The 13,540-nt window shown below is 37.9% G+C and overlaps 1 protein-coding gene across 1 annotated transcript; it reads right to left on the bottom strand.

The window, feature by feature from the left end:
- Positions 1–338: 338 nt before the first annotated feature.
- LOC137261448 (KRR1 small subunit processome component homolog) lies at positions 339–12,914 on the bottom strand. Its single transcript, XM_067799197.1, has 11 exons — positions 12,835–12,914; positions 11,538–11,731; positions 10,881–11,015; positions 10,292–10,417; positions 9,195–9,278; positions 7,280–7,336; positions 6,734–6,901; positions 6,271–6,348; positions 5,209–5,323; positions 3,030–3,076; positions 339–1,638 (listed from the first exon to the last, which is right to left on the bottom strand). Exons 1-11 carry the CDS (start codon positions 12,881–12,883, stop codon positions 1,621–1,623), a joined length of 1,071 nt encoding a protein of 356 aa, XP_067655298.1. The 5' UTR covers positions 12,884–12,914; the 3' UTR covers positions 339–1,620.
- Between the last annotated feature and the right edge of the window lie 626 nt (positions 12,915–13,540).

Genomic DNA, 13,540 nt, shown 5'->3' with positions numbered 1-13,540 from the left:
CGCATAAAACTATTCTCACTCATTCATGACTCATGTATCAGGAAGGTCCGATATAATGCATGTTGGGAAGTAACCAGCAATCAGAGTGAAGATCATCCGTTTCTGGCACAATCTGCCAACTGGCCAGATGAAATAAATCCATAACACTGTACCACATCAGCCATGCCTACGTCACTGTTGTCTTCAACAAAATACACGGGCACATCAAATTACAAGTATTATTTCATCGTAGGCACGAAAATTCATCATGGACTCTCCATCATCCGCTGTAAAACATCTCTCAATCATATTGGGGAATTAAAGACCTTCAAAACTCATAAATCAAAACACTCGCTCTCTTACACTTATTAAAAAGATGAAATGTTTTATTCTGTACAAACACACGAACGTGTCATGATCTTCCTTTACAACATATACAGGAATCAAGAAGTTTCAGGAACGGTCAGATTTACATTTCCCCAAACTGGTGATTAATGATGTGACACATACTTAGAATCATGTTTGGTTGTTTTATTTTGCTAAATCGCTGGCAAGTCATCATCATACAGAGTTTCAACTATGTCATTTGCCTGCAATAACAATTATGGAATGGAGGCAGAAAAGAATTTTAATTGTAACCACATTACGACAAGAAACACTTCTTATTAATAAAGTAATTATTCAATCTCATATTTCCGTAAAACTTCATTTCATTAATTTAAAGGACCTTCATTTTTCCTTGAACCCTGGCAGAATTTTTTAAATTGTACCAAATTATGACAAGAAACAGTTCTTCTAATTAAAAACGTTAATCAGTCTCACATTTCCGTACAAAATAATATATACTTTGAATATGTTAACGGACACACATTTTGCCGTGAACCCTTGGAATAGAAAAAGTAGTCTGTTGCACAACCAGTTTTCTAAGTCAACACAAGACCACATCAATTCTATCAATTTCACAGTTTGAATCAAATTCACTTAGCAATAAGAATGAATGGGTGAATGAATAGAGTTTTACGCAACGTTTTGCAATCAATAACAGAGTAAGAGGCACAACAAACAGTTGTCTGTACCTTGGAGAATAAAACAACCATGTTCCTCCTGACTGTCAAGAGTTTTAAAGGACTAGGCTACCTCAATACGAAGTACAAGCCGTATGTTGTGTTTCAAATGTTTCCTAAAAGCTTGAAACAGAGTCCATGTTAATGCACCCTAATTGGCTAATCAATGTTCGAGGACATGAGACTAGACTTTGATGAAATGGATTAAGAGGATGCTGTTAGTGCTGCTCCTGAGATGTTCCCTCTCGTCATCTAGTGAAAACTAAGGGGAGATTACTCCCACCTAATAGCACAATGTCATTTTCACAAATCTTGCCTTGAAGTGATGTTCTGAAGTCTTCAAACAAGTGTTTTGAAACACAGTACCAAAAAATTTGAACACAGTGATATCATGACATATACATGTATACGCTCTTCAGATTCTCGGGACAGATGTTATGGAATCCTCAGGGTATGATTGGTTGTCATGTGGATCATGTCAAACACTTCACTGATCAAACACTGATGGTTCCATCACTGTCGTACAGTAGTTTTACACCATATGTCACCACAAAGTTTCAAGACCATTTTCCATTTTTCAAGATATCTTCTTTTTCTGAAAAGAAAAGATAAACCAATTTTTACATCAGCCTGTGTTACACTTCTGACTGCTTGTGGTCAAAACATTTCAACTGGTCACGTGGGGAACATGTGTTGTTATGTTACCTCAAAAATAAATGGCGTTTTCCAATAGGCTAAGTGCGCTCCTATTATTTTCAATGTACCCCACTTATGAGCGAGGTAAATTTCAATGTACCCCACTTATGAGCGAGGTAAATTTCAATGTACCCCACTTATGAGCGAGGTAAATTTCAATGTACCCCACTTATGAGCGAGGTAAATTTCAATGTACCCCACTTATGAGCGAGGTAAATTTCAATGTACCCCACTTATGAGCGAGGTAAATTTCAATGTACCCCACTTATGAGCGAGGTAAATTTCAATGTACCCCACTTATGAGCGAGGTAAATTTCAATGTACCCCACTTATGAGTGAGGTAAATTTCAATGTACCCCACTTATGAGCGAGGTAAATTTCAATGTACCCCGCTGCCAATGGCAGCTCATTTGATACTTCATGGTAGTGCGCTTATATCTCGAATAATATTGAATCACGCACCATGCAAGGAAATTACCAATGTTTTGCAAACGCAAATCAATGGAAGGGAGATAAGACTAATTCTATATTTCTTGTGTCATTTGCAAAATCTAGTAATGGCTATGAAGAGATTTGCCTCACATTCAAATAAATAAATTTTGACAAAACATTCAAATGTTGTCCCTGTGAATATTAAGAAGGCAAACTGGCACCATGGTGACTTTACTAAGACAATACCTGCGGGAAAAACAGCAAGATGCAAGATTCGAATCGTTTGATTCACACAGGTTGGCTGAAGTGTACTATCTGGTATCCATGTTTCAAACAGTTCAAAATTAACATTTCGGGCTTTCTGATAATGATTTTACAGGAATGCCTTTAAGCAGCCAACAGGTTTATTCATCACAAGGAGAGTACACAAAGAGTTACTTCCCTTGGACAAACTTTAAGCTCTCAAAGGACTCCTCACTTAAAACCATGCCTGTCAGTTCTGACATTCTTTGACATGTCATATTATTTTTATAATACACTAAGTGCCATTTGGAATAACACCATTCCAGCACTACCAGAATCAAGATTAATAAAAGCTGACTCAATGTCTCCTGGAGCTGATTAGGGAAAACGTTTTTTCTGGAAAATATCTCATATCCAACATACAGTGTATCATTGTATGTTATATAATGTCCTTGAGTTTTGTTAGGCAAGTCTATAAAGTACAGTTAAATCTATAATACTAATCAGACAGAAAGGCAAAGTTTGACATCAATGATCTTGAATATTCCCCATGGCTATTTTAATCACGATTCAAACTTGTATTTGGAAAAAATCTTGGATAAGCTAACTACAGACCTGAGCTTTCTTTATCTTCCTCTTGAGGGCAGCAACATCAACATCAGCTGAAAAACAGAATCATCAGAATTTTGACTTGGGTTGAATTGAATTGGATAGAATTCCATACAGAACATACATTCACAAATCCATCATTTGAGTTTTAACTTGGGAATACTTGACTTGCAGGACTGTATTGAACATAAACTCATTAATGTGACAATTTGTTAGATACAGTGCTAGGAAAACACCCAAAAGATGCAGCCTGTGGTATGTTTACCTCTGTAGTCAACATACACGCAACTGTGTGACAGACCATGATCTTAAATTAAGATCACACAAGTTTAAAGTTTCCTGACACTCAGACTTAATAGCCATGTGGTGCAACCTTTCAAATATTATTGTTTGTTTGTTTGTTTACCACTGCACTCAGCAGTATTACAGCCGTATGGCAGCAGCTTGTTAATAATCAAAACTGGAACTGACAACCAGTGATCAACAGCATTGATTACATAACTGGGATATGGTTCCTAAAGAACAAGAACGAGTTCTTTAACGCCAATTTTCACAGGGATTATTTTCATCAAACATATTTCAAAGAGAATGATTTGGCACGTCAGCAGTATAGGCTTTTCATGCTAGATAAGGGCATGATGTAGGGCATAGACACTTTTTACTAGCTAAATCAGGCGCGATGTTGGCAAAACATGGACCATGACATCGGTCAAACCAAATGTAAGATTTGAATCAAAATTTACAGTATCATTCTACAACAAAGGGACACAACTCTGCAAAATGAACTGATCAAATGAATGAGTGAGTGAGTGAGTGAGTGAGAGTGAATGAGTGAGCTTAGTTTTACACTACTTTTAGCAATATTCCAGCAATGTCACACCGGGGGACATCAGAAATGGTTTTCACACATTGTACACAAGTAGGGAGACTTGGAGTAGCAGGTCATTTTCTCCCCACTCTAAACTTTCCCCCTGGCAGGTTTATCCCAGGATATACTAACCCTGGTGAAAGTTTGGGCAAGTTCCCCCCAAACACAGTTTCCCACTTATTTGAAGTAGGATGTTTTGCTCTGTTTTCTATGAAAATGGGATTCTAACCTAGTAAGGCCATTTCTTCCTTGTTCTTGTATCAAAAGAGGGAGATTCTAGCCTAGTTAGGTTACTTCTTCTCCACCCTTGATCCCACATTAAGAGGGTGTGTTTCTGGCCCAGCCATGCTACTTCTTCCACACCACTGTGCTCATACCGAAATGAGGAGAACAAGTTATTACAAATATCAAACTGACAGTAGTTTCGATGTAAATTTTGATACACATTTTTGCCTTATAGTCCATTCTTGCCTCTGACTTGGCAGTAGTGATTTGAATGCATACATGTTGTAATGGCATATATCTTTAAATCCATCCTACCGGTGCCATGTTCCTGTGAAGACACACTGCATTAGGTCTTCATCTGTCCAAATCATGTCACTCAAGGACATTCAATAAACATTCAGTCTCACGTTTGATAGGAAAATAATATACACAGGCTTACTGTGTTATCCTGCTATTTATTAACTTACATTTGTTGCATTGATGCATAAATGTAATGGAATATTAAAAATAAGTAAATGATAATATAAAACAATAGTAATGATATAATATATAATAAATTAGAGATAAGTTTTGTAATTTTAAATTATTATAAATAATTTGAAGAAATATAATGAAATACATTTTCGGATTTGGTTTCCCATTAACGCAGTACTGGCCATCTCCAGTAGAAATAATTATCTATTTTTCTGGTTGTTTAGTCACTACAGCACACTGGATTAAAGACTCACATCACATGTTTTTTGTTTCTGAAGATGAAAACAAGGTTGGGTATTCGAAACAGACTAGGTAGGCAACAATCTCCCCTTTTGATATAAGAACAAGGGTGAGAAACAAGTAGATTCAAAGTTGATTCAATGGTGGAAAAAGTATGACCGGGCACAAACTTTCCCTATCCAAAATTAAGCTGGAGGGGGAAGGTTTGGCCAGGGGGAAAGTCTGACCTGTTATACCAGGTCTTCAGCATGACAAGCTATCACTTGAACCACACGGCTATCCTACCTCTGCCCTGAATTGGCCAAAACCAAGCTTTATTCTTGAAAGAGGGTATGGATAATGAAAATTATCTCCAATACCCGAGACATCAGTACCTACCTGATTTGCTTGGGGTATCCTTCTTGACCATTTTGCTGACTGGTTCCTCTGGGGCAATAAAAGCCTTGGCTCTCTTGGCTATTTGACTCTCCTTGCCTGACTGAGCGCTAGCTCTCTGGAATAACAAATGATTAAACAGATTAAATGTTGTGAATATAACTGTCTCTGTTTATATGAGTGAAAACTCTCTCTCTCTTATAACCATATGACTTAACACTGGAGCATCACTATGTTTACAAAAGGGAGGGGCAGTGGGGCATTATCCTAATGGATAAAGCTTTTGCTCATCACGACGAAAACACATTTTTGACAACCCCCATACACTGGCACAAAGTGAGAAGCCCATTTTTGGTGTCAACCACCATGATATTGCTGGAATACTGCTTAAAGCGATGTAAAACCTGGGACTTTGTATGATGAGCAAACATTTTAGGACTAACCTACCCTAACGTCCCAAGAGTACAACTGGAATGTTCTGAGCATAAGGATCCCTTCCTGTCTAAGAAGTCAGGTAAACATCTCTCTTGTCCAAACTTCTTTCAGAAAATTCTCTGCATAGTCAGTGATAAGAGAGATGAAATTTAGATGTATGTTATGAAATTAAACCAGGGCGGCTAAAGTGACCTGGGACAAAAATTACAAGAGACTGATTGCCAGTTGCATGAGTGAGTGAGTGACTTCAGTCTTACTCTGCTTTAAGCAATATTCCAGCAAAATCACAAGGGACACCACAAATGGGCTTCACACATTGTACCCATGTATGGAATCAAACCCAGGTCTTACGGGTGACAAGGAAATGCTTTAACCACTAGGTTACCCCGCTGCCCTGATGGCCAGTTGAGTGACTATGGTTTTACTTATGATCACCAAGAATAGAGAAAACTATTACCACCAATCAAAACCCTACCATAACTTCCTTGTACTAACACCTTATATGTTCTTAATGAGCTATGTGTGTGCTTGTTGTTTACCGTCACCTACACTCACTAACATAATACAAAGGAATAACTAAATGTAAATCCAATGACTCGAAAACCCAACTGGGATAGAAAACAAGCTGACCTTCCTCTCCATGGCCTTCTTCATCTTCCTCTCATCCTCCTTGAGGAAGTACTCTCCGCTAGCAAGTTCTTTGTCCATCTGCAGACAAAACAATCAATGTCACACAGCTCACTTGATGTGGCAAAGAGGACATACAATGTTACCAAGACTTCCTGATGTGGTAAACTGAAGATACAATGTTACCAAGTTCTCCTGATGTGGCAAACAGGATATACAATGTTGTAAAGTTCTCCTGTTGTGGCAGAGTGAAGATAGAATGTTACCAAGTTCTCCTGATGTGACAAACAGGATATACAATGTTACCAAGTTCTCCGGATGTGTCAAAGAGAAGATACAATGTTACCAAGTTCTTCCAATGTGGCAAAACGGACATACAATGTTACCAAGTTCACTTGAAGAGGCGAAAGGGACATACAATGCCACACAGTTCACTTGACATCGCAAAAAGAATCCTCAATGTTACCTTGCTCTCTGGTTGTGGAGGAGGGAATGGTGTGTACTCTTTCTTTGCCTTGACTTTCTTCGGCTTTTTCCTCTTCACATTTTTCTTCTTGAACTTTGGTAGGAATCGATCCCAGCTTTCATTTTTCAGTGCTGGATCCTTTGCAAGCTCCCTCTTAATCATCAGTGTCTGTAGCAACATACATGCATACACATTTATACATATTTGTTTGTTTGGTATTTGACAGCATTCTCAGTAATTTTACAACCCATGAAGAGTGAGGGAGTAAGTTAGCTACATGTTGTTGGTCCAAATAATCGAGCCTGAACCAGACAAACCAGTGATCAACAACATGATCATAGATCTGCTCAGTTGAGATATAATGACATGTGCCTACCAAGACAGCAAGCCTCACCGGTATATTCTGTAAATCACCTCTTTCAACAAGCATGGGTTGCTGAATACCAATACTAACCTGAAGCTTCACCCCCAAGAGAACCGGATAAATGTATTGAGTCAAGATGTCCACAGGAACAACTCTGTTACAGTATGGTTCAGTTTACTCACCTTTATGTTGTATATGGGGTGAATGTTTTTCATTGTGTCCTCTACAATTTTTCTAACCTGAAATAGAGATACAGTCAGTGAGTTTGGCCTAATGTATCAGTAACATCGTCATGAATCCAGGAACAGAACTCCATGTCATCTGCTGTCATCATTACATTCCTAAATTTTCTATTTATAAACAGACGATCAATTACAGGGACAATTGAATGGGTGATATTTTTCTCTGTACAATGTACAATGAAATCAACAGCTGTGAAGATGGACCAATTTTATCAAATTTCTTGCAAGGTTGATTGTTGGTTGTTGGTTTCAGTTTGGTTGTTGTTTAATGACGCACTGAGCAATATTCAAACTACATGGCATCAGTCTGTAAGTAACCGAGTCTGCCACCTGATGATCCAGTGATCAACTGCATGAGCATCTTTCTACGCAATTGGGATATGATGGCATGTCAACCAAATCAGCAAGTCTGATCACCTATTCAGGTTAGTCGAATCTTGCAAGCATGGGCTACTGAAGAACAATTCTAACTCAGACCTTCATGGGTCCTATGTTTAAGATGTGAGTGTTGAAACACCTGATTCTAAGTAACCTGAGCACAGCATGGCATGGAAACAAAATTAATATCTAATTTATGTACCTGATCTTCTAGGAATTTTCCCTCATCTGCATTGTCAAGCAACACAATAATGATCAAAGAAGTTTGTCTTTAACCACATGGTGTTCAAGAACTTTGTCTTTAGAAACGGCATGTCCCATAGAACTCTGCCGATATGTACCTCAGTCTCGAACTGATCATGTATCACAAACCGATATTTCATGTACTGGTTTTGACAGCAGTATCACAGTCAGATTCCACAAAGAGTTACCTCCCTTCTATAATATATCAGACGTGAAAGGTACCGTAGTCGACTTTGAGTGAGTTCAGTTTTATGAGGCACTCAGCAATATTCCAGCTACACGGCAAAGGTCTGCAAATAATTGACTCTGGACCAGACAATCCAGTGATCAACAGTATGAGCATACTATTGAAGAATGACACTTTCAGGGATGCTTTGAAGTAACCACATTAAGTCGTGTTCATAAAATCGGCACAGTTAATATCGGGCCTCCATCTCAGTCCGTGGGCATGACATGTGACCAACCAGTAGAAAAAGTAATAAAGTACAATCCTGAATAACAACTTCTTTGTTATTATATGATGTGACGTTTTGGTGTGGATTCTTCCACCACTGTCAAACATGAGTGAAGTACTACACCACAGCATAGACTCATATACAGGGATAAAGTAATAACAGTAACTAGATTTGAATACAAGGGATTAACATAAAACAATGGGTGGTGATAGAGATGTGGTGCCAATAAGAGGAAGCCAGTGGTAATTGAGGTATAAACAAAATATACATGGCTGATAGAATAATCATGCTTGATAGTGGTATAAGAATCCATGCCAAAGTGTTGCACCACATAACAATAAAGAAGTTGTTATCCATAAAGGATTGTACTTTATTATTGCTCACCAGTTTCTAAAATGCCAATCAATCAGATCAGTATAAAAAAGTCTGCGCTTCTGAAATCTTGGTACATTTGACTGAACACCCATAAAAGTAAATCTTACTTCAATATCAGAGACCAGAACCGCTCTGGGAGTATGTGATGAAATATGTATTTTTTATACACTGTTTGAGCACTATGCTATTGACACATATTTGTCTAATATTATGAATTAAGCAGTTTTCAATTACATGAAGAGCATGGTAAAAACAACTGAAAGATGACTGAGGGAAGAATTTATGTAACTTATATTTTCATTTGAAAGTGAAAGTTGGCAAATTATTCATATCATGAGACCCTCTAGAAAAGATGAGTGTATCAAAGTACATTGCAGAAGTTTTCAATGAGCTACTCCACTTACCTCCCTTAGGCCTTTGTGCGGCCCCAGGGCGGACACAGTGTTTCCTTGAACTAGAACATAGCAGGAGGTCAGCAGCTCGATAGCCTACAACATACAGTGCATGACATAAGCATGACAGTACTGACACATTGACACAAACATAACATGACAATACTGACATACCATAACAAGTATGACAAGACAACACAGACATGCTGTGCAAATATGGCATGATAACACTGACATATTGACATAACGTGACAATATGACATGTTGACACAAACATGATATGACAATACTGACATGTTGACACAAACATGACATGACAATAGTGGCAAATCTACACAAACATGACATGACAATAGTGACAGACCCACAGAAACACGACATCACCATACTGACATTGACAACAAACACATCAAGAAAATATTGACACATTGACACAAACAGTTATGTCCATACTGATATATTAACACAAACATGACATGACAATACTGACAGATCCATACAAACATGACATGACGGTACTGACATATTGACATAAACATGACATGACAATACTGACATGTTAACACAAACATGATATGACCATACTGACACAAACATGACATGACAATAGTGACAAATCTACACAAACATGATCTGACAATAGTGACAAATCTACACAAACATGATCTGACAATAGTGACAAATCTACACAAACATGATCTGACAATAGTGACATACCTATAAAAACATGACCATACTGACATATTGACAACAACAAGTCAAGAAAATATTTACACATTGACAGAAACATAGCATGTCAATACTGATACATTGCCACAAACATGACATGACAATACTGACGTATCAATACAAACATGTCATAAAAATATTCATAAAAATATTCATAAAAATACACGGTTCAGGCATGGTGTGATATATAGGGCAAACCAAAGATCTCTATCTCTGATGTTATGGTCCCTAGCGTCGGTATCAAACAAAGGGACACAACTATGTAAATGCAATGAAAGATGTGACAATACTGATGAAAAGTACAATCACAGTAAGACGTCACTGGGTCTTCCACGCATGCCTTCACGCACCTTAAGAAAAATATCACTGAGTTCACAGACCTTGAGTGTGGAGCCATCAGGCCCAATAAGTCTTTGTCGCCGCTTTATAAACCTCTCTTTGTTTTGAACAAACGATGAGATCTTGATAATGTCGCAGAATGTGTCATCTTCCAGAACACGTATCGCCTACAGAATACAAAGCAAATGTCTTCATGGTAATGGCAGTGCAAAGGCAGAAAAGGTATTATTAATCAGAGTAATAATGATCTGGGCCTAGATTTTCGAGTCTCTCTAAGATAGCCGTAAGTGCCATACATTAAAAGTAACTTATGACTAACTTAGCGCTAAGAAAGCATCGGAAATCTATCACTAAGAGAGCTTTGGAAATCTAGCGCTAAGAGACAACACTGCAGTTTCAACTTGTCAATACTATGAGCTCTCACCAAGCAAATGGAGTCTAGTGCATTGCAAATGCAATTATTATTCAAATTATTCACTGGAAAAGAATTGGTATTATAATAAATTGTTAAACTACATCCAAATGTTTGCGCAAAGCTTGTCGTGGCAATCAGTTTCTAACACAGTCATACAGAACTCTTCTAGAAAGATGACAGGTTTGGTTGTGGGACTTGTCAATCATGATTCTTACCTGTTCATAGGGAACACTTCTACTGAGAAGTTTGATGAGATCTCGGGCCTTGACAATCATGAAGGGGTCCCACATCTTGCGTGTAGTTCTGACACTCATGCTTCCCTCAACCACATCCAGTTCCGCCTTGATGTTCTGTAGATGGAACATGAAAGGTCAAACGAAGCAGACAACAATAAAACAATCCACGGAACAGTCAACAATCGATTAAGCACCAATAAAACACTCCACACAAGGCAAAATATCAGTCAACACAGGTGTCAGCTGAACTTTCAATGACAGTGAACAATGGAACAGTCAACACTGAACCAGTAAGTGAGTAAGTTTAGTTTTATGCCACCATCAGTATATATGGCAGTAGCCTGTAAATAAACATGTCAGGACCAGACAATCCAGTGATCAGCACCACAAGCATCAGTTAGTCGCATTTTACAACAAGCATGGGTTCCTGAAGATCAATTCCAATCTGGATCTTCAAGGGTTGTCAGAACTAGAACAATCAACAGAACCACTTCAACCAGCAAATATTGCACATCAACTCAAGTTCACCACATATGTCTGTTTACACACTATTTTCCTATGAAATGTTCATTTCAAACCATTTTTTCCTTCTTCTTTAACATGACAAGAGCGGAAACAAAAATATAAACTCCTTACATAGTTTGACAGCGTCTTCTTCACCAAAGGCCAGCACTCCCTGATGTACTTCTCCCTGTACTTCGGGAAGAGAGTTGCGAAGGAGCTCTCTGCCAGAACACCATGTGGGTTGTCTTCCTGCTGGAACTTGGGCTCCTTCCATCCTTCAGGTACCTCCAGCAAGTCATCACCATCTTTCTTTTTCCCCTTCACACCTGATGCGGAATAGTGTTTGCAGTTAATATGGCTGGCTCTCGACATAATTCGTAGAAATTGATAATCGTTAACTAAATATTGATAGATTATCGACAAATGTTGGACAGATAAACTTGGGCAAAAGTGACCAAACATGTCCAAAAGAAATGAACACACTCAACATCATTGGCGAGTGGGGAAACACTTGTTCAAGGATGAACGACAAATATCATATCCTGAGAATGCTTACACTTTTGAAACAACCTTTGAGTACAGACATAGCTTTGTGTATGATGTGGGTAAAGTAAAACTATTTTTCATATCAATACTTTTAGGAAGATATTTTTTTATCACACAGTGTTAGATTGAAAACATTTGACAATCAAACTGGTCTTCAGCAACCAAGACTGCTTCCATATGGCTGGAATATTGCTGAGTCAAGCATTAAACAATAGCTAAACTAAAACCCAAACCAAATGGCTGTCATTGACTGCTATGTCATGTACCTGTACTGTCTTATTCATTTCTTACAGATATGAACTATATCAACATAAAGAAAACACCCAGAACAATCAATTTAATGTTCCTTCTCAATTTTGGTGTGACTGAGAGCAGAGAACGGACATTTGAACACCTTAACTCACTTCTCAGTCAAGCCTGTGCACCATCTGGCAGCTAGAGAAACTGGTGGTTTAAGATTAGATTGATGATGAACATTGCTTAAAATCCTCCAGTTCAAAGCTATTGAGTGAGACAAGCTGCCGTACTGTCCAGACTGAATTTGAAGCAGTGTGCAGAAGCGTGACTGCACGGTGTCGAAAACAAGTAATAGAACGATTAGATAAATGTTCGTAGCAGACATTAGTGTTATTCGATTGCCAATATAGGGGTTGACAACATCTTATGGAAATGATTGTGCATGACTAAAAGATGGCAACATCATCATTTTGTTGTCTGAAGCAACGACACAAACAGGATGATCGAAATTAGGACGACACAGATCTAATGACTGCCAGCAAGCTGTACTTCAGCAGATAGCTGTATGTCATTGCGCTGAGTTACTCAGAGGTCTTGAATAGCGCATAAACAGTCCTAGCCTGACGACTGATCAATACAAACATACGTATTTTGCCACGACTTTCGCTTGTTGATGTTTCTTCGTCGCTCTCCATGCTGCCGGAAGTGACCGGAAGTATTTATCGTGGGGAGAAATCATTGCTCATGTTACAAAATGTTTTCAAATGTATTCAGATATACTGATGTCTGAAATTATTTTAAAGATATCTTGAATAAAAATAGGGATATCCTGAAATAAAATTAAGGTAATTATAGTTATCTGCAATAGAATTAATGATACAGGAAATAAATTAAATATGTGATTGGTTTTTGTTTTCTATGTGTAGGGTTGCTGTTTAACGCTGCATTCAACAATATTCCAGGTATATGGGGGAGGCCTGTAAATTATTTAATCTGAACCAGACAACCCACTGATCAACACCATGAGCGTCGGTCTACGCAAATGGGATATCGTGTTACAGATCTCAAGACAATATAAAGATATCTTCAAATCAGAGACCATATACATGTAAAAGATTTTATGGTCTCTGTTCAAATATAATAATGGCATATTTAATTTGCTTTTAGGTATCAGAAACGGCCAGAGTTGAAGATATATGTCTTACTGAATTAAGATTAATTATCTCCATCTGAATTGAGTCTGTCTCTAATTGAATTGAATTGAATTGAATTGAAGATATCTTGAATTAATTTGTAAGATAACTAATCACATGTATATGTACAATATGATCGGAATTGTTATAAAATGATGT

Source organism: Haliotis asinina, chromosome 14 (assembly GCF_037392515.1).
Source record: "Haliotis asinina isolate JCU_RB_2024 chromosome 14, JCU_Hal_asi_v2, whole genome shotgun sequence".
Lineage (NCBI taxonomy): Eukaryota > Metazoa > Mollusca > Gastropoda > Lepetellida > Haliotidae > Haliotis > Haliotis asinina.
The sequence above is the reverse complement of the archived record's forward strand: the minus strand, read 5'-3'. Positions and strand labels throughout refer to the sequence as shown.

Bases quoted from the DNA above. Each gene is read 5' to 3' on its own strand.
- LOC137261448 (XM_067799197.1), bottom strand. From the start codon at position 12,883: ATGGAGAGCGACGAAGAAACATCAACAAGCGAAAGTCGTGGCAAAATA. The intron at 7,337-9,194 runs GTAAGTGGAGTA...TCTCTATTTCAG, and splicing joins CGCACAAAGGCCTAAGGGAG to GTTAGAAAAATTGTAGAGGA. The intron at 5,324-6,270 runs GTCAGCTTGTTT...TTGTTATTCCAG, and splicing joins AGAAGGCCATGGAGAGGAAG to AGAGCTAGCGCTCAGTCAGG.